Source organism: Acomys minous (assembly GCF_964271855.1).
Source record: "Acomys minous genome assembly, chromosome: 4".
Lineage (NCBI taxonomy): Eukaryota > Metazoa > Chordata > Mammalia > Rodentia > Muridae > Acomys > Acomys minous.
In genome coordinates, this window is record NC_140486.1 from 40,667,819 (window position 1) to 40,694,702 (window position 26,884).

Consider the following 26,884-nt stretch of genomic DNA (forward strand, 5'->3'; position numbering starts at 1 on the left):
TACAGGACTATATGTTCTTTTCAAAAATGTTCTTTTTCAGTGTATGTACCAAATATTTGCTGCATTCTTGAATGTAGTTATATATATATATATATATATATATATATATATATATATACACACACACAGTTTAATTGCATCTATAAATGAGAAATCTTGATGAGGTAGGGTGTTGATATTTGTTTAACTCAGCAGCATGTATCCATAAGTAGTGTTCTTACCCATCTTTTAGAATTAAGACTTTCCAAGCCTTGTCTTCATCCAGTATAGAGATACACATAGATAGATGAGGAACGCTTTCAACAACTGTGAGTAGTTAGGTAAGTAGTTCTCCTGCATTCTCAAACACTTGCATGTGTTAGGAGATGGCCAATATTTTTGACGTTATAGAGGTTAGGTGGGAAAGTTTTTTTTTTCCTGAATGAACTATGCAAAGTGGGTCAAATATATCACTGCAGTGTTTGCTGAAGAAGAAAATAATAAATCCAGCACTGTAAGTTTGACCTCAGAGAACAGGGCATACAATTAGGAAGAGAGTGAACTGAATGATTTCTAGGATCTGACCAGGGTGAGCAGGTTGTCTTCTGAGAGTCTAAGAGAGGCTGGGATTCATCACAATGCATTGGCTTTGCCACTTCATCGCAATTCTTCTTGCAGGGTCTGGGAAGTGACTCCATGTGAGAAAATTCCATGTGGTCATCTCAGCCCACTCTTCCCCAAACCTCGTTTTTCTTAGGGTGACTCTACACTGTGTCTGCAGCCTTAACTGCCCAGGTCCCTTTCATGCAAACTGGCCGTAACTATTCTTGGTCCAAGTATGGAAAATCTGTGAAATTTACCACACGTCCCTTACTTGCACCACATGTGCTAAGAGTCCAAGAAAGGACCATATTTTAGGTGAGGGGTTGAGTTTTGTTCATATCTATTTATTATTCTGATGGCCACCTACATACCAATATATAGATATGTGGGTAAATGTGTATGTGGCAAAAACTTAAGAGTATAGCCTGGCTCTTCATAGCGAATTAACTAGGAAACAGGAAACCAATAGTTTAGACCTGAAATTCTGCAACATGAGTTCATAGACAATGATGCCCCTTAATTCTTCATTAATGTATATTTGCTTAGAAAATAGGAATAAAATAATTATTAAAAGCATCTATTCTCCTTGTTTGCATATATCCTAATAAAATTGTCCAACTTTCCATACCATTTAGAAGCAAAGTACACTAAAATATACTGTGAACTGAAAACAGGTATGGTCAAATGGTTGTGATATTAATATTTCAGAAGGAAAATCCTTACAAATTAGGAGTAGAACAATTTAGTCTTTTTCATCCCAAGTGATATTTGAAAAATCAAAATTATCACATAGATAACACACAGTCTTTTTAACCCTGAAAACAAATGTGAGAGGCGAAGTTATAGAGATGGGAAGAGACCAAACAAATATGTGCAGAAATTAACTTTTTTTTATTATATATCATATAATGTAGTAGTAAAGTTTGTTTGAAGTGCATGAATAAAAAGTTAGTGAAATTACAGGAGGAACAATCTATATAGCAATAATTGGTGCATTCCCTGTGCATCTGAAAGAAAAAAAAAAAGAGTTTTCACTCATATTTTGGCCTAAAACTTAGTGTTCAGGTTCCCAAGATTCTGACATCAGAACCCGGATAACGCTGATTAGAACCATAGGGGCTTTACAATAAAAGCTAAAATATTGACCATATGATGGCAAAAAGTCTTATTTTGTGGTTAACTTATTCTCTTCTAGCTACTCTCTGATGAAGTTGGTGGCGCTGTGGAGGAGGACCGCCGCCTCCTGGAGGAGGACCGGGAACGCTCAGCGTTGTAGGTGACGTGCTTGTCATAGTTCCCCATCTGAGCCTCAATGAAGTCCCTTTGCTGCTGTCTGATGGTCTGGCTGATGAGCCCAGGGAGGGCATGGATGCTACCAATCAAGGTCTCTAGCTTTGTTTCCAGGGTGACGATCCTTTTCTCAAAGTCTTCGCTCCTTTCATTTAAGTCGGAAATCATGTCATACATGATATTCTGGGTCTAGAAAACAAGATTGAGAAGAAAGAAACAGAGAAGTTAGAGCCTGAATTGCTTCTGCCTCAGAAGCCAACTGTCAGCTCCTCAAGCTTCGGCACTGGTGTGTACGCTAGCTGAACGGTTAGGGTTGACAGCAAATTCTAGGTATTCTTAAAGCTGAGTTTTAAATGGATGATGATGGACAGTAAAGTGGTTATGATTTAGAAAGTATGGTGTAGCTATTGCTGGTGAAATGCCTAATGGTTTTAGGTGTCATAAAGATAGACGAAAAGTTTAGATTTAATATTTACGTGTGTTGATGATTCTTGTACAGGCCAGTCTATCAAATGCATTTTTCAACATGTGACATTACAACATGGCCAATTTAAAAAATAATGACAGTAAGATTTAAGGATCAAAAGAATAACACCCAGGTGATAGTGAGATGTAGAAATGTGATGGAAAGAGTAGGAATGAAGTTTAGGACCAATTGATTTGCTCAGATAACTTAGTAATTTAAAGCAATCAATACGTATCTTTTGTTGACTTATGTTTCAAGTCTCAGACTTCTTTTTCATTGATTCCAATGGAAAAATTCACAGGTAAGATGGAAAATAACATGAATGACCAGTAAGATTAAATAATAATGGAGGGTCCTGCGTTAGTAGTCCATGGCTATGGGTGAAACTCAGTGGTCAAGCACTTACCTAACGGGCATGAAGCTCTGGGTGTGTACCCTATGCAGCACACGAGCAAACTTTACAGCTCATCTGACTAGAATGGTTTACTCAGAGCTACACAGTCTGAGGTAGGAATGTGAAATGCTTTCATTGTACAGAAACCTGCAGTTGCCTTGATCAGGGGGAGTCATGAATCCAAGTCTTAGTTACAGTTTCCAAAGTAGTTAGAAAAACTGGAGGGGGAACTCCAGGGGTTGAGCAGCTCGGAGCTAGAGATGGAAAGAGTGGCCCAGAGGAAAGGATAGGCATGCGACTCTGGGTCCAGTACCACCTTTCCCAAACCCAAGACTCCTTATGACGTATTCTCCTCCTACTTCTCGTATCTTTTCCAGCTTCACTGCTGCTTAAAGATGATAAAGGAAGTGAGTGATTGAGTCATTCAGAATATGGGCATTTTCTTTTGGTTGAGCAATAGTCAGAGAGACAGCATCACTAACTTCAATCTTAGTATATTCTTGGGAAAGTTCAATAACACCCATTCATTAGAAAAACACCAAACTCCCATGGCATATATCATCTTATGGTTAGAGTAAGCGTGGCACTGCATACATAATTCAAGTATATTTTACTTTGTATATACCTCTTCTGTATATGACTAGTACTGGAGAGCAAGCACAGGATCTCATGCATGCGAGAGGTGAGGCACATTTTGATTTCCTACTGTGCTCTTAAAGTCTGTTTCTTACCTTCATACAAATTTGAAGGAGTCTGTTTCATTTTTTAATATTCATATTTCTAAACATTTAACCTAGGAGTGATGCAAAAGCCTACCTCGAGTGAGAGCTGCATGGATGGAGGATGTCTTTGTCCTGCACGCCTGTACTATACACTGCCAAGCTTACGTGAGTGATGCATGCTCCCCTGAGGTGAGTCACTGAATCCTTACCTTGAATATGTTTACCTAGTATGTGTTATTGGTGATACATAAAACAATTTGGAAGTATTATTTAATAAGACGAGTCCAAATGCCTAACTTTCACAGATTATACTTGAAGATTTGGCAAAAAAACATGATATGATTTATCAAGTATAAAACAGGATGTTGCCTTTGCCAAAGTAATTGTGCTGAAAGGTGGGGCACATACATATTTCTATTCTAGAGTTTCTGCTGAAACGAGCTGAACAGGATGTAATGTTTGCACAGCTGATAAATATTCATATTTCCAGAGTGGCTTTTACTTATGGAAGAACAATTTAAAAAAGAAGATACATCTTATAGAAATGACAAAGAACAAGAAAACTCTTTAATGTACTAGTTAAAAAGAAAAATGACTGTTAAATAATGGAGAAATCCATAAAAAGTGAGTATAATTTTTTTTTTGGAGCACAAATTTTATTTTAGGATAAAATTTCTGGGATTTTAAAATATTCAATTTACATAGTTTTGGGTTTGCTTTTAAAAATATAAAATATACTAAGAATTATGAGTTATATAATAAGAATTATGAGTTGTATTTATCCCAGAACTCATAAGTCACATTCAAGATGTAGTTCCAGCCTCTCGGGGATGAGGTATTCTTTCATATTCCATGTAAGTGTCTTACAGCATTTCCAGTGCGCTCCCCCTACAGAGGCTCTTAGCACTGCGTTGGATAATGTATATAGGGAAAGACCATATGAATTCAGCACAAGTTTTTAAAAAAATATCCTCTCAGATGAATCATCATTTTGAGGTGGTTTGCTAGGTTTGTTTCTTAGATCTGCGGTGGCTTCCTCAGAAGTACTGCTCATCCCTGTCCAGTGGTGAGCGTCAACAGATACAGCCACAAGGTCTGAGCTCCTCAGGGTTACCTTCGCCAGATCCACTAGGGTGTTTGCTTGATCGTTCAGTTTCCTCTGTTCCATCTTCACACTTCTTAATCTAAAAGACAGAGTCTGAAGTTAGAGAGGTCGTCTTGGTTCTCTGGCCATGTTACTGCTTTCAAAGGGCATGCACAGAATCCACAAGAGCAAATAACCGCATGGATAATGCCTTGAGTATTTGGGGCGGGGGTTAAAGTCCACACTGGTTATGTATCTGGTACAATGAGAAGCATGCTTCCCCAACACCCCAAAAAGGAAAGAAAGGAGAGAGCAAGAGATGGGATGTCCTCAGGACAACCATGTACCAGGTAAGTTGAACTCAGGAAGACTCATAAGGATTTAACCGTATGAGAAAAAGCCAAAACATTCCTTAAAGCCCCAGTATCGTGACAAATAGGCATAGGAAGAAATATGCAAAACAACTGTAATTTCACCATGTTGGAGCAATGAACACCTTCCTATGCCTACGTGACTAGATACAGGTATTAACCCTGTTTAGTCTGAAATGAATTGGGTTAGGCATTTGAACCTGATGAAAACACAGTGATAAGTGAGATTCTTGTTAACAAAAACCACTTTTATTCAACCAGCAGCAAGATAACTCAAAATGTATAATTTTCTTACTCCATTTCTCTTGGTTTTACTTTAAAACTGACGTTGAATTTGAAAAGAGGCCAGACTGTTTATTTGGGAAACTCTCTTTTAGCTGTTATTGTAATTAAAAAAAAAAAGACAAAATATCTGTGGGTAGAATTTCTATTTTTAAAGTTATTTTTAGTTACTTTAAAATGTCATTGCATGTATTTGATTGGCGTTCACAAGGCTGCTCTTTTTTTTTTTTTTTTTTGGGCTGCTTTTTTAAAATGCAATTTTTCTAAATGAAAACTCTTATTGTTCCTTCATTTATTTATTGTAATACCTCAATAAATATTTATTACATGATTCTTATGTTCAAGAAATCAAGACTTTACAAGAGAAAGGTAGGTTGCTGTTCTATAAGCCAGCTATTCAAATCCTGACTGAAAAAGAAAAAAAAAAATCAGCACCTCTGAGATTTTTTTGTGACAAAGGAAAAAAGAAAATGCATGCTAAACTCACTTCAGTTTTGATAATGAATCATTTACTAAATGGCTTCAGTGAATGAAGAGACTATTTTATAGTATTTAATTTAAATAGTATATAACTACATAAGAGAAATAAAAACTCACAGGGCAAGATTTTACTGCCAGGGAGATCTTCCCAATGTATTTACCGTATTTAGTGATTTTTGCCTTGCACCCAGGACAGTCAGCATGTAGCCGAATCTGCTCCACAGTGAAGATACAGCTTCTGCAGCTAAACTTCTCAATGACAGTCACCTATATTGTAGCCTTGATCAATCTAAAATGGTCCAGATTTATCTATTCATTGCTGTTTGGTCATTAGAAACTTGGAACCAACTTAACTGGCTCCTTTTGATGTTATCATAGAGAGAAGGAGAGAGAGAGTAAATTCTGGTCTGAAGGAAATCTACAAACACACTTAAATTCAATATATTGTTCATGGTTTCCTCTAAGCAACAAGAAAGGTTATAACTCTTGAATCCCACCTTTTAAAAATCAGCAAAAAATCAAATTTAAAAACACCCTGACCATCTCTGGGTCAGTGAAGAGAAATATAGCAGGGGAAGCTTCAGTGTCCCCTGGGGACTCCACTCTCATTGGTCCCAATTTGACTTTGTTTCAAGTGTGGAATGAAGTCCTTGAATGCCAGAGGTGTCACAAATGATTTTAAGTGACCCAAATAAGACCTGAACACTAAAGCATATGGAAAGACAGTTTTTCACTTTACCTATCATGAAATCTGATTATTGCAAGAAAAAAAAAGTGTCAGGCAGGTTCTGTCTTGTTTCCAGCTCCCGACACCTGCTGGAAATGTGTTTCATAGGGGAGGGGTAGGATCTTGCCTTAGTGCTTTCTAGCCTGTGGCTAGAATTCAATACCAGGATTGAAACTGCCCACTGATGCCACTTTTGCCTCTTCCTGTGAATGCCACTTTTTATGATAGGGACTTACATCAAGTTTTCTTTTAAAATGTAATAACGGCTAGAGTTTAGAGCTCTGGAGTAGATACCTCCAGCCATCTATGAGCAAGGAAAATCTTGAACTCTGCAAAACAGGGGGAGGTGGAAAGTGGTGGTTCAGGTAAAGGGAGGACATTTTCAAAAGCGGTGGAGCCTTTCCAGCTTATGTCTGGCAGTAGAATTTTGCCCGTGGTATTTATTACTAATCTAGAAGGCTGATATACAGTATTCCTGATTGGAGGAACTCCATCAGTTCTCAGGAACTTAAGTCACTTCGTCTTGCCCTTTGATCTGCCTTCTTAGACTACCTGTGATGTGGGAAGGGCAGACAGAGAAACCCTGCTCAAAGCTGCAGCTGCCAGAATAAAAGGTAACATGCACATGGATAGTAGGACACTTTTTTTTTCCTCCACAAAAGATTAAGAAACAGATGTTGATTTCTTCCTTGTGAACTTCACTTATCACAGGAAAATATCATGATTTTGGATCACATTTCCATAGCAGCAATCAGACTACCAAAATTCACAAATAAAGGATCTGCTGGGTGCATGCAGCCGGTAGAAAAGTCTGCAAATGTTGAAAGGAACAGCTCACACAACTTACTTCCGAGCTCTATTTTCATTTTGTTGAAATTAAAAAAGACAAAACAAAAACAAAAAAGAAAAGAAAACTGTAAAGTATTCCGGAACAGAAAATAACATAATGCGGTGTTCAGTTGTGCACTGGGGGCTCGATTCATCAGCGGGAAGAACCATGGGACTTGGGCATGGACTGGCACTGTTCAAGTCCTCGCCATCCTTTGTTGCCACTACACTCTGTCTTCCTGAAAGCACTTGGCTTCCCCGTAAACCAGAGTTCAGAAGGAAGAATGTGCGTAAAGTCACGTTGGCCTCTTCATACGTGGTGCTCAAGGGAATTACAGGCAATGCTGGCTTAGAGCAATATGCATAATGACTCTTATGAATGGGAAGCATATCGCGTCCATATCAGGGCTATTCGGGATCCCTTCTAATATAAAATATGCACATTTGCTTCCCTGGCTCTAGACAAATTCATGTCGATTGATGGATCCGTGGTTGAGACAAAAGAATGAAAAAGTTAAAGCTGCTATCAGAAAAAGGGGTGAAAGTTAGAGAGAGAACACTTCATGGCATTGAATGACAATTCAAAAAGACAAAATGCGTTATTGAAAAGAGGGCACTGGCCCTAGAGACAGAGCATCATCAGAGAGGTCACATGTTGGGGAAGAAGCCATAAAGTATAGAAAAGAGAAAGAGCTAAGCTAGAGGGGGCTGGGAGAAGAGGAGAGAGCTGTGAAAATTGCTCTCTGGGAGAATCAGAGGAGAGAAAAAAGCAGACAAGCTCCAGCAAATGACTTGGGAGTTTCTGTCCAGCTAGGAAGGTCTGCTTCATGTAGTGCTGGCAGATGATGCTAAGAATCCCTCTGAATCTTAACAGTGGGCAGGGGAGGCCTGGCCCTGAGGAATCGAGCCCTGTGTGCTGTCTTTCATGACGTCACTCTACGGCTTCCAATACGAAGTTAGCATGACAAGTGATTATGCACCAGTAGAATCATCTAGCCAAACTTAGCCTTGCAAGCAAACTTTGCTGCAATTGTTCATAACCCTTAAGTATCCCCCGCAGATAAGGACGCCCAGTAGCCCCCAAACTAAAATAAAACAATTCTGAACATCACTGAATTACGTCAAACTCGTCTGCTTTGGATGTGCACATTGCATTTTTAAAAAGGCAAGAAAAGGATGAGAATGGGAAATGTCTCATGAAATCAGAAGAGTAACAAGGGGTGGCTTCTGCCACCCTCGCTGTCCGAAGAAGCCAGCTGAAGAACTCCATATGAGCTCCTCCCACGGGCTCTTCCGATTGGCTGACGTGCCCCATAGGAAAGATTTGCCACTTCCTTTGGGACAGTTCATAAATTCAGCTTCCGTCTACAGAGAAGTTTTCATAACATTTTGTTAAAAAAAAAAAAAAAGAAACGTACAGCAAAGCTAAATGATTTTGCAGTGAATAAATAAATATTCGCATCTCATCTCACATTAGTGTGCATATACTTATAGCTCAAAGCACGTGACAAAATAAACTAAACCACCGCCATACCCACACGGTTACAGGACTGAGCCACAAACTCTGTTGCCACACGCTTTGAATTCTTTTTTTTTCTTCTTCTTCTTCTTTTTTGGTTTTTCTAGACAGGGTTTCTCTGTGTAGCCTTGACTATCCTGGACTCGCTTTGTAGACCAAGCTGGCCTTGAACTCACAGCGATCCGCCTGCCTCTGTCTCCCGAGTGCTGGGATTATAGGCGTGCGCCACCACCGCCCGGCTACGCTTTGAATTCTTTATTTGAAAGTTTATCAAAAGGCCAAATCCAGTGTGACTTTACTTGAGGTGTTTGCACTGGCAAATTTTGCACACAAAATTCTGGGGTCAATAAGAAGCACGGTCAGGTCACACGGACACCCTTAACTCCTTTGTCATCTCATGACCTTCACCATCGGAAAGTTTTCTATCATGCCCAAACAACGTAGACTACTATGATTTGCCGTGACTGCTTTCCTAATGTTGTGCTAGTGTGTTGAATGGCTTTCGAGGGCACGTTTTCTCTAATGGGCTCTTTGTAAGTGATTGTCCAAGCGATTCTTTCCACGTGGCTATCTAGATGGTCCTGGGGAACACAGAGGAAGAATAAGCCTATCTCTTGGGGGCCTCATTCTCTTGTGCAGAGAATGGAAGGAACGTCACTGTCTGGGCTGGTGCTCTTGGCTTGGCCCTGGGTCAGAAGAGCAACTGAGCTCCGAGGAGCAAGCTCCTGCCTTGTGAGCCAGCTCTGAGACAATTCTCCTCTCTGTGCTTTTTCCTGACTTTAAAAAGAATAATTTTACATTTCTAGTCTTGTCATTTCCTTACAAAGTGGGGGAGGGAAACAGCTGAGTGCCTAGTGAAGTCGCAGAGTTAGAAGAGAAATACCATCCCCTTCTCAGGAAAGGCGCGTTGGCGGCAACAAGGCGCACGAGTGAGTGGCTGCAAGCAGTCATGATAAACGATTCTGCCGTATGTGCAGGGCTTCCTCTATTTTAATCCTGGAGTTCCTTGGGTTTTACTGACTAACGGAGGCTTCAGTTCCCACAGAAGTATGCACACGCATATCACTGTAGGTGCACTCTACACTTACGAGGGTATATTAATATAGCAACTAAGCAGGGCAGAGGTTGGACCAGTGAAAGTTAGAAAATAAAAGTCTATGGAGTCCTCATAGAAGGCTAGTGGCACCATGTTCCCTATGAAACAGTTAAATGTATAAAATTAAAAAAAAAAAAACCTCCCAGACTCACAGCTTCCTTATCTGTTGTACTTTGCTGAGCCTCAGAAGGCTAATGTCGTGGCACAGCCAAAGCCCTAATATTTACCCACCTTCCTGCTATTACCCTGGTATGTTTCACAAGGAAATTCATTTTCCCGAGCCACAAATATGACCACGAAGAAAGAGCATTAAAAGCAAGTCTGTCTGGTGGTATCACAGTCAATACCCACATGAGTAGCACTTACAGTGAAGACGATGCCAGCCTGGAGAGAAAGGACTGTTTGCCAGTAATCATTGAGTTTTACGAGGTCTAGACTGTTATCTTAAAAGACTCTAGTAATTATACAACAAAGACATGCATGAAGTGCTTATGCCAATTGAATAAAAGCAACTTAATAAGAGAATATTGATCAATACCAACCCCCAACTTTCTGATTAAGAAGTCATTGAATATTGCAGAGTTATGGCAATTCATTATACTACATCATATAAAGATGTTTTCTGGCATGCAAAAATCAATATGGATCATAGAGTGTTATTTTCCCTCCTAAGATTCATCAGTGACGATAAGCTGAACATTTCAGGTCGAACTATAAAAATAAACATACTAAGTACAATTCTAACAGAAATGATGAGAAAGATATTCTGATTAACATACACCATTTTCAGTTATAAAAGGAACCAGACTTCTGTCTGGACTCCAGTTATTAGATTCTCAGATGTCTCCTGGAAGCAAACAGGACAGTGCCCTTTTTTCCTTTTCCTCCCTCACAAAGGATGGGCCAGCAAGCACAAGAATCAAAAGCCAAGGCTAAGAAGAAGGGACAAAACAGGAAGGAAAACAGGTACTTACTGATGAATAGCTTGCAAGAATTTCCGTTGATGCTTTCTTACTTTTGCGTGGTCGATCTTTTTCACTAGCTTTGTGTTTTTGTAGATTAACCACGTTTCCCTGAGTACATTGGCGGCTGCGTTTTTCACCTGTTTAGAAAAACACAAGAAAAGCACTCGCTATGTCCTAAAGCAGGTTCCCCAGACCCTTTCAAGGTTGCTTTTCGTTTTTCATCCCGGGAATCACAGTAAACTGGAGCTTTAGAAACTGGTACTATTTTTCTGGTGTGTCTGCCTTCATACAAGTATTTCTGTCTGTCTGGGAACACTTGAAGGAAATATTGGGGTGATACCACTGATGTCTCCAGTGCTGCATTCTGCCTGCCCTAACAAGAAACTATGTTTTTATCCAGCGCCTTGTTTTGAAGAGGACTCAGAGAGGTTGATTTTTTTTCCCCTTCACACTGCGACACTTTTGTCCATACTCTCTATTTCTGCAGAGAAGGGCAAAATGCCAGCTGCCAAGGTTAAGCTTGCTGTTTGCAAGCTCACTTGGTCTCTTTGGCTGTGCACCAAGGCATGTTCCCATGGCTGAATGTGTGAGTTCACCCCGTGCGCCTGAGCTCCCAGAGCAATAGTGGCTTATTTGCTTGTTAGCACAGTTTCACCTATAGGGTTGTCATGACTTAATGGGAAAATTAAATACATAGCATTTCAAACAGATGAAAAAATGTGAAAGGTGCAGTTGGTGCACCTCATGAGGGCTGGGCATCTTATCTAATCACTTGCTTTCTTGATTAAAATCTCCAAAGGGAACAGTGAGAGACCTAGACAGAGTAGATCTCTTGCCACCTCTGCCATAGGAACTGGAAAACTAGAGCCTCTTCAGTTAACTGGATAGTTACTTATCCTACCAAGTTTTCACACTTGAGTGAAGAACGGTCCAGGCTGGTGGGATGCAGGGTGGAGGATAAACAGTGTTGGAGGGAAGAGAAAAATGTAAGCTAAGACTGGGAAATGGGTCCTGAGTCCTTGAGTCGACAATAAGCAAGTTAGGTGTGGTGCCTGGTGAGCCTGCTGGAATTTAATTTTCTCCTACATGAGAGTATTAGAAATGGCAATGACTAAAGTCCTGTTATTTTTCATGTTTACAGTAAGAAGCTGCCATTGAATTACACTATAAATATGGTGGTAAGTTTACAGCCATAGCTTTCTACTTTTGCAATGAAATGTCACATTTCAGGATTAATGGTATGAAACCCTTTCTTCTTGAGTGAAATTGTATTGCCCAAATCCACTTTAAGAAGATGACTGGTTTCTTCCAGAAAGAGTGCACTTCCTCTGAATAGCTATCAGACTTCCATAGGCTGTTTCTTGAAACTAACAGGAAGACAGCAGGGGAAAGATGCAGAGTACGGCATCTTTATTAACACCCACCCACCCCATCTCTCTCCTGGGACGCTAAGGAAGGCGTCTTTGCAAAGGTAAAGAAACTGGTGCAGTGTGAGAGGCGGAGATCTGAGCACTCTGCTTTCGCAGAGGATGGTGAAGGACAGAGACTGGCTGGCAGAACTTTAGCCGTCTCTGCTGGGGATGGTTTCCATGAGAATAGGAGCTACCAACTCTGCGTGGTTGCAGAAAGCTGGACAACTGATAAGCAGCCCAGTTTATGTCCTCTCTGTCTTTGCCTGTACAGGTGACAGTAGAAGGACTGATGTCCAGACTGGTTAAGAAGGTTCCATGCTGGGATGCAACCACAGCATTAAACATAGCAACTGATTTTGCATCGATTCCTATCTACAGAGTGAAAACTCCAAAGCACTTTAAGATTCGACAAACTTTTGAAAAGGGTGGCTTCCTGTTTCTTGGATGCATTTTAAATGACTATTTCCTGTTGGATTGTAGGGGAACAGGGAATCTCAATTCAGGGTAGAGTGGGTGGGTGATGCCCTGAAAGCCTTATGCTCAGGATCTGTGCTCCCTTAAGCAGTCGTTGTAGCTGACAGGCTTATATGAAATGAAATCCAGGCATTTTCTTTAAAAAAACTTTTGAAACATGTGAATTGACTTTAAAATACATTCTCTCTTTATTCCCTAATGACGTCGTCTTTGAAACACATTAATGTGGTAACTGTTGCTTTTCAACATGAAGGCTCCAAGACAATCCATGCCAGAAATTACACAACAAAACAAAATTCCAAATTCTGCCTATGACTGAGATTTTTTCCGAATCATGGGTCTTCTTGTCCTCATTATGGCTGACAGAAGCAGAACAATAGGCAGCCTACTTTGAAAGCACCGGGAAGAATGGACAAACAGATATTCAAGTTTCCAAGGACAACAACAAGTGTCCATATCCCCTGTCATCTAGATAAGCTGGAAGTTGATTTGGAGGGACCTTTTCCTCGGGGACGGTCTGTGTTATATTGTCTAACTATATAGCCTTTGGCCCCCTGCCCGCCTCCCTTAAAAGCAGGTGTCAAAGGTCATGTCACTAATCACTGTCCCTTTCTAGTTAAGTGCTTTTTTTGGGCATGGCTGGTGTTAAACATGACTGTGATGTTAAGTGGGCATCATTGAATACATAAAAATTTCAATCACGAACTAATAATATATAAATATAAATCATATATGGAACACACACACAGGAAAGAATCCTTGTGATGACAAAGAGTACTGAGACCTACAGAACACTCTGAGGTGTAAGTACATCAGTGATTCAGCTAATACATGGGTTGTCTGCCAGCTGTTATATGTGCTGTTCTGCAAAGACGGTAATGAAGGACTCACAAACACATGTAAAACTGCAATGCGGTCAGTGGGTTTTTATCAACCTCTGTGTTTGCCAAGAGGAAACCCTGAGTTCAGTGAAGAGGCCTAGGGACATAGCTGGGTGGATATGTGTTTGCCTAGCCTAGAGCAGGCTGCATGCTGGATCCCTAGCTCTGAAAATGTAGAAAATAGCAAGATATGGAAAGTGAGGAGAAAGATCTCCAGAACAATCATTTCTTCCCCCACTGACTGCCCTGTCCCTCATCCCAGCATCTGCCGAGCTAAAGGAAACCAGAAATGCTTTCTCTGCCTTCCTAATATTCTAAAGGAAAGTAGAAATGTTCTCCCTAATGTTCATGTTTAATTGAAATCCTACACTGGAAAGGCATGCTAGTGGTCCAGCGTTTGATAATTGCACAAACAAAGGTGGTAAGAGAAATGGTGTAGTGGCAGTAAAAACTCTGCAGATCCCTTTCTATGACTCCCCAAGGTGTAGAGGCTACCCAGTTTTACAGTGCTGCTTCACAGATAGTTAAGAAATAAAACTATAAATAATGAGATAAAATGTTACATATGGCACTGCCTGCACTTTGATGCAGTACTGAGTATCAAAAACAGCGTATGACAGCACTTTGAGAATCAGCAAGCTACAGTAATGGATGGTAGATGGCTAAATGAACCTTTGCGTTCATCTGTATGATACATGGACGCTTTTTAACAGTCATGACTAACAACCTCTCATTACTTATATTTTTCCTTGTTTTTTTTTTTTTTGACAACTTTGCCTCTTCATTTTCAACTTTGCTTTCATTTTTCTTCGCTCCTTGGAGGCCGCTGGACGTGTGTATATGCACGTGGCTGTGGAGCACATATGTCAGCATTAGCCTGCCTTCCTCAAGCCCTTCTCCATTGTGTGCTTTAAGACAGGGTCTTTCACTGAACCTGGCCCTTGTTAATCTGGCTAGGCTGGCAAATTGGGGTGACTAGCCTGCAAACTCCAAAGATCCTCCTGCCCCTGCCTCCTCAGCCCTGAAATTACAGGTACATAATGCATGCCCAGGTTTTTTTTTTTTTTTCAAAAGTCCTGGGGAAACAAACCCAAGTCCTCATGCTTGCACAGTGGGCACATGACTAACTGAGGGGTCTCCTTGAGCTTTTTAAGAAGGCAGCAGACGAAGTAATTTGTTTCATCGTATCATCTTCATGTACACCACTATGCTTTGCTCTCCTTTATTCCCTCTTCAAGGAAGCACAAGTGTAACGCAGCCAGCGTGCCTTCTGCCCAGGTGAGGGTGGCTTGCTTGGCTCTAGCCCCTCTCCCAGTTTTCAGAGCAGGGAGCTGAGATCGAGGGGAAATCACATGATCTCTTTCATGTTTTAGCCAATGAGCCGATGTACAGGCCGTGTGTGGTAAATCATCTGGTGAATTTGTTAAGGGAGACGCAGAAGACAAATTGATACAACTGTGTGACTGTGTCATGACAGCTCTTACTGGTATTCGGAACCACCGTCAATGCCTGTTAACACGTATCATTATTCTCCATAGTACATCTATATAGTAAGTGTTAAGAATTTAAAAATCCTGTTAGAGTTCTCATAATTGCTTGTTTTATAAGTTTCTTTGCAGCACAGAGGTATTCTGGGGTCCAAACTCTTAAGATTTGCTCTTTGTTTAGTTCTGAATCAGTAGTAATAGTATTCCCTGAAGATGCCTTCTGCCAAACAGTTTGACTCTATAAAATGATAGACTATTAAGTAGCTGGTCCTGTCTTTTGTATGGCACATGCATGGGACAATCAGCACGTAGAAGCTGGAGCAGACAGTATCTTCCTGTCTCACTGTGCAGCTTTTTCGCCTGGAGACCCTATCGGAAGCTCACATTTTTGGCTATTATGGCTGGCCAGGAAGCTCACTCTAGGACCCACCTGTATCTGCCACTAATGCTGGCACACACAGTTAAAGTGGGCTTTTTATTTGGTTCCTGGGGATCCTTCACTCTTGCACAGTAAGAGCTTTAACCACTGAGCCATCAACCCAGGCCCTGCCCCTATCTTTCTAAGCTCAGTAACATCTTTAATCTGGGTACATGGACTCCTGAGGCTAATTTTTAATTCTAAAGGATCATATACATTTTCAGAGAATGAACTCTCTCAGTGAATAGTGTGTTTTCTTTGCCTAATGTAGTCATGCAGAGAAATGATTTTTATATAAAATCATTCCCCTGAAAATTTGTACATGGTGAACAATTTTTCAATGTTATTGTCTGTCTCAATAAGACACATACTGAGAGGCTTGAAAATCTACATGTATTCCTAGGATAATATTCTTTCAACATTCAAATTGCTTTTTCTTTAGAGTCATGTCATGTTTAGATTTCAGAATATTTATGACCATATCCTCTGCTAACCATGTGAGAAAAAATTTTTCATATGGAGTATGTAAGATGGTCCTTGTATTTTAACAGTATATAGTGTTCTTGAGCTTGTATGTTAGCCTCTCATCTTAGTAAACATATTACTAATATAAATACATTAGTAAATATATGCATATATATATATTCTTACTCTATTAGTTTACTTCAGAAAACATTGAAGGTTTTGAAATTATTACTTTAAAAAGTTAAAATTTTATATGGATTTCACTTAGAAATTCTGTAACAACTAACAGAAGCATGTTTTAAGTAAATGATAGTCATTAAGTTGAAGACTTTGCATAAAGACTTGAGGAGATGAATATTAGAGAGCTTTGTTCACATACTGTGCCAGGTACCAGAATGAGGTAAATATCATAAACTGTAAACTTATGTTTTATTCTCCTGACATTTTAACATGTACACTTTTACCTAACAATATCCTGCCTATGAAAACTTAATTGGTCAGCAAGCTGGCATGCTGAGAGACTCACAAAAATATTGCAAAGTAGTTCTACTTTTAAAGAGTAGTAAGATAGCATTATTAAAGCCAATGAGTATCTTGTTGAATTTGAACAGCCTTTTGGTATAGACTCATCTGGCAATAACTATGATGCCCTCTGCAACATCATCTTCATTGTAGTGCTAATGTCATTCCTGAGAAAAGTATAATGCTTATGAAAAAAACAGCATGGGTTGTAAACGACCTTACAGAAATACTCCTTTGATACAATAAAGCCTGTGACTCCTGACACTAGCTCTGCCGAGACAGAACCTTATTGGCCAAACCTATGCATGCAACGACTCCTGGATTGTGTATACACTAATAAAAATACATGGAGATGCATTTTCGTTTCTGAAAAGAAATATAATCCCAGATACCCTCTGGCTCTTCACTTACCTCTTTTCTCCAATCTTCACTTTAGAAATCCTCATGGGTTTTGAGGATAGAAATAGGAGTAGAAAAAAAATGGGAGGAACCTGGGGAGAAGTAAAGGGCAGTGGGGAGGGGAGATGGTGCAGTGGATAAAGGTGCTTGCTGGGTAAGCCTGGCAAACTGAGTTTCAACTCAGGGGCTTATATAAAGTTTAAAGAAGAGACAGGACTCCACAATTTTGTTCTCTGACTTCCACATACACACCATAGCACATGTAATGTTCTCCACAGTAATACATAAACATTATAATCAAACAGATCTTTGGAAGTGGCAAAGTCAGGCTGAAAATAACACATGCAATGGGGGGGGGGGAGCTTTGTTCCCTTACTAGACCTCTCTAGCACTCTTAGCTCTAGGGTCTGAAGCTACTGAAATTCATGATATGAATTTGCAGTAAAATAACTGCTGTATCAGAAATACTTATCAAGGTTGCCTATTATTTGTGTTTTGAAACAGGGTCCTATACTATGCTGGACAGGCTGGCCCCTGTTGATCGTCTTTTCCCTTTGGGACAATATGGAATTGCAAGTATGCTTAGCTAAAAAGATCACTTTCATACTTAGAATAAGGAAAATACTGAGAGTTGGAACTTTATCTCAAAATTCTATTGATTCTTTTGTGGGCAGAGTTACCAAATGACAACGCAGTTCACGATCTCAATGGCAGCCTGATGGAATTTTACTTTTGGAAGCCAGGACTGCTACACCATGTCACAAGATGACTTTTTGGTATTTTTGACTTTGGTGTTTTGATGTTTCAAGTGACTATCCAAAAATCTGAAAGCATAGTCTAATAAAAATATTTTTCTTCTTTCCCAACTTTCTACCTTGGTGTCATGACTGTGAGCAAGCTGTTTAAGTTCTGTGTGTCCAAACTGCATGGAAGAGGCGTGAGAAGGCTTCCCTCATGGTCTTCCTGAGGATAAAGTTCCTCCACACACAGGTCACGACTGGATGGAGCCAAGGTGGGTGTTCTGTCAACACTGGCTATTGCTTTGTTTAGTTCTAATCATTGGAGGGTGATCTCATGTCTGTATGCTATGGCATTTTGGATATCTCTGTGATGACCTTTAAGTCATACAAAGGACAATTTATGTTTGTAACTCTGGTATTTAGAATGCAGACATGCTCACAGAAGCTCAACACAATTTCTTTGAAATTGCCTTACCATAAATTTCCTATTTACAACAGGCAGTACATTTTTTAGGTTCTGTCCAACCTAATATTGGTTTCTGTGTTGAAATGTTGAGTATACCTATAGTCCTGATTTACAAGATCTACTTTAATGTAAGTACCAAGGTTCTGTAATTATTCCCAATTGATCCGAAGTTAGGTTGTCCATTTTCAAAATGTGAGAAATGGAAACAATTCCAAAGATGTGTCTATCTATAGCATCCCTGCTTCAGATGTTTTAGTGAAAACTTGTATTTCCGACAGGGAACTACGACAGTGATGCCTTCTTGTAGGATGTCGTGGGAGCTACTTACTCTTTTGGTCAGCTGAGTATCCATCATGAAATTGTGCACATGCTTTTCCGCTTTGGTAAGTTCTAGCTTTCTTGCCACTACGGCTACCACCAGGGCTGTGCAACCTGCACCCTAAAAGCAAGGGAAGAGGAAAACTCCAAGAATTAATTAATATCCTTGATTCCCAACTACACTAGAGGTTGTTGTCTCAAAGCATTAATTTTTTCAAGACAGAAAAAAAAAGGTGATACTTTTCAGCGTCTTCCATAAGTATCACAGAAAAATATGTAGTTAAAAACTGTAAGCAATGTTCCTTTAAGGTATAAATCCTAGCTTACCTATTTTTAAAACTAAAGCATAATAATGAATAAAACAAGATTTCCCCACAAGAAATAAATAGCTAAGAACCAACTTCCTGAATTTTTAGACATACATAAATTTTCTTTAAAAACAGGAAATCTGTTATACACCTATAATTATATAAGCATATTAAACAAATTAACATAAGTACATGGACTAGAAATGAAGATTAAAAAAAACCCCAACAGTTCAAAATCTTCTCTTGAGACGAGACCAGCAGGCTTTCCGGCAAGTGAGTGGCTAAAGAACAGGAAGGAAAGGGGTAGACTGTTCGTGTGTGCAGGCTGTGGCCTGAGTGTGACAAGGCCATGGAAGAATGCAGTGATGGGAGCCTTGACAAAACAGGACATGATGTGCAGAAATCCAGGAGATGCCTTCACTTGGAGAAGCAGTGATGTTGCCTCTGAAACCATCATTTAGCTTTTCTCAGACAAAGGAGACATTATGTGGTATCCCAAGCAGTTAGGTCTCTCTTTCTATGGCTAAGGTTCACTCAACCTGAGTTGGAAAGAGGGGAGGCGCCGTCTTTGTGGAAACAAGCAGGTCTTTGAACAAAGTGCAAAGTTACATGCCATAGCCACTTCCACTGGCCTGAGGCCCAGGAAACCTACCAGTAGGGAAGGAATCATGCCAGTGGCTGTGACGGGAGGCCATAAATGCTACCTGAATCCCAGGCTTGAGAGGCAACAGAGCAATGAAATGTCTAAGCCATTGTCAATGCACAAGTAACAGAGGAGAAAGAGGCTGGGTAATAAGTAATCCATGCAAGAGGTGCATACACAGGAGGATGAGACCAGACTCGGTGGGGGGGGGGGTCTTTCTGTACACTTGAATCTCAACTAGTTCCTAGTAACATTCCTTTGATGTCACTAAAAGGAAGAGTGCTCCTAGAATAGACAGATAAAGCCAGTCTCAAATTTGCACAAGGTAATATAGCATTGCCTATTACCAACAGATCTAAAAAACCCCATGGTAAAACAGCAAGTTGGTGTCTTCAGAATGGACCGGTCATCATCTTAAGTAGGTAATAGTGAGGAATAATGGTCATGTGACTTATTGCCCACCTGCTTGTCTCCTACAGTGCTCACTCTTGAGAGCCATTGATCAAATGAATACACACCCTACATATGGAGTTTTAAGAAAGCCTACAGTTTTATGTTGGGCCACAGTCACAGCTACATTCACGGCTCTCTTTGGTTATGGGGAGCAGGTGGGCCACAGGTTGATTAAAATTTATTTGAAAGACATTCGAAGATATAACACAATGTTTAAAAGGCAAGTGACATAATGATCTTACTTTTATTTTTAAATGGGCCACACTGGGAAAGAAAACTAAAAACTGGAATGAAGTCCACCTGTGAGAAGAGGTTATCTCAGAGTACTTGGAGTTTTAGTGACTTGTTCTGTTCTTTGTGATATTTAGCCGGTGCTGGGTCCCATCTCTTTACCCAGGCAGACGCCCCAGATTCTGTTCCAGGGTCTTGCCTGGATTGCCATACGTGCCACCATGCACAGGCTCCACCTCTACTGCATCCAAACTCTCCATCAAGTCAGATTGCCAGCATGATCCTCCATGGTCTAGCCCTCTGAGTCTCCCTGACCCTCCCATCAATGCCTTCTTCCCAATCAACTAGATCAACCCAGAGTCCCCCACATCCAGTGCCTTGGTCTAGTCTGGTCTCCTCTGCCTGCAGCACAGCATTTTAAAAACTTCTTCCAGGACCCTTTCTACCTATATACCCCAGCCCACAGGCCCCTCCTATGCCACATCAAATCATTATATCCAGCCAGATCCATCTCTATACCCATACTTAGCTTAGATGAGGTTGCAATTCTATGCACTATCTCAGTCCCCTCTGTCTACCTAACTTGATTCCACACAAGGAATTTACAATCTCTAGGCCAAACCCATCCATAAATCCTCTCTTCTTACCTAACAACAAAACAAAACAAAAACATATTTCCAGACCACTGCAAAAATACAAACAATATAAATAAAAATCACCTTCTCTTCCAAACCTCCCAATCTTATAGAAATATTTGCCATCAGGATTACTTATATAAACCCAAGGACACAAAATTAAAACAAAAACTTTATGAAAGAATGCAAGAAGTTTAAGGATGACACAAAGAAACAAGTCAATAAACTTAAGGAGAAAGAAAATTAAGGAGAATAAACCAAATGCCTTGGTGATGCCGAGGAAAACAAAAACATAAGGGGGATGGAAATGATGAAGCCAATCTGAGACTTGAGAACAGAATTCAATAAGGGAGATTGAAGAGAACCCAACATGAAATAAAGATGGAACTGAAAACCCAACAACTCAACTAGAAAACACAAAGCAAAGCCTTACAAGTAGAAGGAACATAGCAGAAGATTGAATATCAGGGCTTGAAGGTTAAAGCAGAGGATCTAGACCAAATAAGCAAGGGATATAAAAATCTTAATAAAACACAGGATAGGAACATACAGGATATGTGAGACACCATGAAAAAAAATCTTTAGAGTTACTGGCATAGGTAAGAAAGAATAACCCCAAGTAAGTGACATAGAACAGATCTTCAACAAGATCCATACTTCCCCAAACTAAGGATGCACCAATAGAGATACAAGAAGCACACAAAACACCAAATAAATAAGATAATCTCCATGGCATATTGTAGTTAAAACACTAAGTGTAAAAATAAAACGGTATGCTGCCCACTGCAAGAGAAAGCAAACTTTAAATGACATAAAGGAAAACTTATCAGAATAACAGATGATTTCTCAACTGAAAACCGAGAGGCTAGAATAATGTCCAACTCCTAAAAGATTAAGAGACTTTGACAGCCACTCTAGACTAATACACCCAGCAAAATTATCTGTCATAATTTAAGGAAGAAAAATCCCTGATATATATAGCCTAAAATATTCATATCCAAACAAATGAAACGTAAAAAAAAAATACAAGAAACAATGTTTTGGGCTGAAGAGATAAATGATTATAGTGGAGACACTGGGGAAAGACATTTGAAGCCATAACAAAGTATCACTGAGAATGCAAACAACAATATTAAAAATAACACAAGGACCACAACTAACCCACATTTTGATGATAATATTTAATATCAAAGCCTCAACTTTCTTTCTTTTTTTTCATTTATTTATTTTTCTTGTTACATCAACTTTCTAATCAAAAGATACAAGATGACTGAACGGATCAAGAAACAAAAATCCATCTCCATATTTTGTCTACAAGAAACATATTTTAAAGAGAGGCACTTCCTTAGAGTAAAAGGATGGAACAACGGTACTCCAGCCAACTGGGGCCAGAAAGTAGGTGGGTACAGCACACTTCAAACAAAAACTGACAGAAGAGATATAGAGGGACACTTCATTCTAATCAAGGGAATAGTGAAAGATGAAGACATTACTATTCTAAACAGAGATGCGCCAAACTCTACTGCAGCTAACTTCATTTAAAAACCTATCACTGGATTTAATGACACAGATTAACATCGACCCATTAACAGTATTTTCTTCTAATACCCAATAGAAAGGTCTTCTGGACCAACAAAACCAACCAACCAACCAAACAAAAAACCTAAACCCAAACCAACAAGGAAACGTCAGAACTGATTGACAGAATGATATATCAGGTGGCCTTAATCAACCAGAGGAAAACTAAGTCCATCCAATGGGAAGCAATCTTTGGAAACTATACATGTAGCAGAGGATTAATATCCAGAATAGATAAAGAACATAAAAAACTGATGATGATGATGTTGATGATGATGATGATGATGATGATGATACCAATAAAAAAATGGTCTTGAGGTCTGAACAGAGAATTCTCAAATGAAAAATGGCTAAAAATGTTTAAAAGCTCCATGGCAATAGGAAAGTGAAAGTCAAAACAACTTTGAGATTCATGTTAATGAAGTCAGAATGGCAAAGATCAACAGATAAGTGACAACAAATGCTGTAGGGCGTTTGGAGAAAGGTAACTCGTACTTCTACTCTTGGTGGGATTGCAAGCTGGTACAGCCATTCTGCAAGTCAGTGTAAAGAATTCTCAAAAAAGCTACAAACAAATCTACCATAAGACTCAGCTATACCATTCCTTGGCTTATGCCCAAAGGACTCAATATCCTCTTCCACAAAACTTCCTGAACAGAACACCAACAGCCCAGGCCTTAATGTCAACAATTAATAAATGGGACCTCATGAGGCTGAGAAGCTTCTGGAAAGCAGGAGACACTGTCAAGAGAACAAAGCGACAGCCTACAGACTGGGAAAAGATCTTCACCAACCCTACATCTGACAAAGGTCTAATATCCAAAATATATAAAGAACTAAAGAAATTAAACACCACCAAACCAAATAACCCAATTGAGAAATGGGGCTTGGAACTAAACAGAGAATTCTCAACAGAAGAATATCAAATGGCTGAGAAACACTTAAAGAAATGCTCAACCTCCTTAGTCATCAGGGAAATGCAAATCAAAACAACTCTGAGATTCCATCTTACACCCATCAGAATGGCTAAGATCAAAAATTCAAGTGACACCACATGCTGGTGAGGATGTGGGGAGAGAGGAACACTCCTTCATTGCTGGTGGTAATGCAAACTAGTACAACCACTTTGGAAATCTATCTGGTGCTATCTCAGAAAACTGGGAACAGGGCTTCTGCAAGACCCAGGTATTCCACTCCTTGGAATATACCCAGAAGATGCTCTAGCACACAACAAGAAAATTTGCTCCACCGTGTTCATAGCAGCCTTATTCATAATAGCCAGATCATGGAAACAGCCTAAGTATCCATTAGTAGAAGAATGGATAAAGAAACTGTGGTACATATACACTATGGAATACTACTCAGCTATTAAAAACAAGAAATTCCCAAAATTTGTGGATAAATGGATTGACCTAGAAATGATCCTAATGAGTGAGTTAACCCAGAAGCAGAAAGAGTCAAATGGTATATATTCACTTATATCTGCATATTAGCCCAAGGGGCATGTCCCACGAAAGCCTTCACTTACCAGGAAACTGGGACAGAGGGGAGGACATCCTATTGGGACTCTAGATGAGAGAAGCATGGGAGAATAGCAAAGTAGAAGGATCCAGAGGGTCCTAGAAACCTACAAGTAGAACATAATGATAGGCAGATTTGGGCCCAGGGCTCCTGCTCAAACTAAGGCACCAGCCAAGGACAATACAGGCGGTAAACTTTAAACCCCTACCCAGATCTAGCCAATGGCCAGAACAGTCTCCACACTTGAGTGGAGAGTGGGATATGACTTTCTCACGTACTCTGGTGCCTCATATTTGACCATGTCCCCTGGAGGGGGAGACCTGGTAGCACTCAGAGGAAGGATAGCAGGTTACCAAAAAGAGACTTGATACCCTATGAGCATATACAGGGGGAGGAAGTCCCCCTCAGGAACAGTCATAGGGGAGGGGAATAAGGGGAAAATGGGAGGGAGGGAAGAATGGGAGGATACAAGGGATGGGATAACCATTGAGATGTAATAAGAATAAATCAATAAAAAAACTATTGAAAATGTGCCCAGCTATGTTCACTGCTGCTCTATGCATGATATGCTAGGAAATGGAAACAGCCTAAATGTTCTTAAACCAATAAATAGATAGTGAAAATATGGAACATACACACCGTGGAATACTATTCATCTGTAAAGAAAAGTTAAATCATGAACATTGTCGGTATATGGATAAACTAGAAAGATCCTATTGAAACAGTTAACTCAGACCCAGGAAGAACACCATCACACGTTCTCTATCATTGGAAGTTCCTATTTAATCTTCAGATGTAAGTGCATATCCTGGAGTAACAGTAGAAACAGGAAAGTAAAACAAGACTGCCGGCTAGTTTTATGCCAACTTTGACATAAGCTAAAGTCATCGAGAGAAGGGAGCATCAAGAAAATGCCCCCATCATATCAGGCAGTAATTAGGCCTGCAAAGCATTTTCTTAATTAGTGATTGTTGGATGAGGGTCCTGCCCATTGTTGGTGGTGCTTCCCCTGTGCTGGTTGCCCTGTGTTCTATAAGAAATCAGGCTGAGCAAGCCAGGGGGAGAAAATCAACAAATAACACTCATCCATGGTCTCTGCATGAGTTCCTGCCTCCAGGTTCCTGCCATGACTTCCTTCAGGGATGAGCTGTGATGTGGAAGTATAATAAACCCTTCTCTCCCCAGATTGCTTTGGTCATAGCTTTTCATCACAGCCACAGGAATCTTAACAAAGACAGGGACCACTGCTGCGATAGGTGGGAGGAGATCAACAGAAAGGGGGATAAGCAGGGTATAAGTGATCTGATTGGGAAGCCAGAAAACAGCAGGAAGCTCTAAGAGGGGGTTCTAATTAGGAAGGGGGGGGGGATGAAGATAAATACAGAAAGAGGGCAAAATAGCTGTAAGAAAAGTCATAGAGGATCATACTATTTTAACTACCCAACAACAGCAGCAACAACTTATAATACACACATATATAGGTTAAATGGAAATTTCTCATCCGGGTTGATAATGGTCCCTATAAGAGCTAAAAACCATCTATTGAAAACGATGCATGAGCAGATACTTTTTTTACCTCAATTACAGAGTGTATGATGGTCTCCTTCTACCTGGTTCTGTGAAGAAAGTAGTGTCACCACAAAGGGTTATAATCGGAGAAAGACCTAGACCTTGCCTACCTAGTTAATCCTTGGCTTGGCTTTCAGACCCTCTGAAAGCTGAGTTAAGCTAGGATTCAGTTGTGGACATGGATTAACACCGATTTCATTTATCACCCTTAACCTCACCCCATGATATTGATATCTCTATTTAGTATCACACATTTTTCTCATATATGATCATTTTCACACTCGTGATATATTATTATATTTCCAAACAAATGTCAGTTCACCTTATTTTATCAGATAACTCTTAAAAGTATGGAGGTGTAACTATTGAGTGGTATGGATAAATATCAAATATATTACCATTGCTCCCTTTTAAATAACTGGTTAAACTTTTTTCCCCTTTTTAAAATTTGTGCATATGCCATGTGTTTGCTTGGAACTGCACTTGGGTCCTCAGCAAGAGCAGTATACATGCAACTGCTGCTCCTTTACTCCAGCCCTGTACTCGTAACTTTTAAAGCAGTGGGTCACAGCCTTGACTGTGAACTAGACTCACTTGGAGAGTTTCAGGGACCCCACTGTTGAGACACGGCATCTGCAACCTACTCAACCCTGCAGTGAAATGGTTCCCTGACAGTCCATCCTGTAGATGGCTATGGAGGCTATGGACAAAATACAGCAAGCTGCACTTAGCCTTAAAACGAGTGAAAGCTCTTCGAGTCACTTGTAAAGACATTAGAAACATGTGGGTCTGAGGTGTGATGGATGCTGTGACAGACTGTGCCCTATGAAGAAGACAAAGTGGCTTCCGTGCTAGATCTTGATGAAAGAAAGAACAGAGGTGGGGATGAAACGCCTGCAACCTAAAAGCTGCTGCCTCTTAAACTTCGGCTACAATATCCAAGCAACTCAGTCCAACAATGCCGCGTGCATCTATGTCTGCCCAGGCTAGCACTTGCCTAACCAACAGGATCACCTGTTGCTGATTTGCTCGCTCTTTCTCTTCAGTGTGGGCAGCCAGGCTCCTTCAATAAGCAGAAAATGTGAAAACCGAGGGGCTCCTAACTGCAACAGACAGCCACAAGAGGGTAGTTGGCATAAGACAATGAATATTTTCCTCCCTGGGCAGGTGGCCACTACTGAGATCCTTCTGGAAAGAAATCAAAATCCTAATAGGAGTGGAAAATCACTGGCATCAAGAGCCTTGGGAAGCAATTTTTTCCTTCTGCTTATTCTGGAATCTACTCCTTCCTGTTGCTGGCCCATTTCTTGATGAGAGCTCTCTGTCACCAAATGACCCATACTTTAAAATGAGCACCTTGGGAGCAAAGCAGAGAAGCAAGTGAATCTAACAATTTAGAAATACCTCAACTGTTACCTATACTTTTCACTCCATTATCCTGTGTGCCTGTGTGATGCACCCAGACAGGCATTCAGATCCCCTTTTGTGGAAGTCAAGTAGGACAGCCACACCAGTAATCCCAGCACTTGGGAAGCTGAGGGGGGAAGAACAGGAATTT

At 40.2% G+C, this 26,884-nt stretch overlaps 1 protein-coding gene across 1 annotated transcript in view; it reads right to left on the reverse strand.

Annotated features, from left to right (window-relative positions):
- Positions 1-1,450: 1,450 nt before the first annotated feature.
- The window catches only part of KCNN2 (potassium calcium-activated channel subfamily N member 2), a 136,013-nt gene continuing 110,579 nt past the window's right edge, over positions 1,451-26,884 (reverse strand). Inside the window, exons 6-9 of the mRNA XM_084778411.1 lie at positions 18,399-18,509; positions 10,816-10,943; positions 4,569-4,638; positions 1,451-2,061 (exon numbers count right to left, since the gene is read on the reverse strand). Of these exons, the coding sequence (XP_084634537.1) occupies positions 1,774-2,061; positions 4,569-4,638; positions 10,816-10,943; positions 18,399-18,509 (597 nt within the window). The 3' untranslated portion in view covers positions 1,451-1,773. The remainder of the gene's footprint in view (positions 2,062-4,568; positions 4,639-10,815; positions 10,944-18,398; positions 18,510-26,884) is intronic.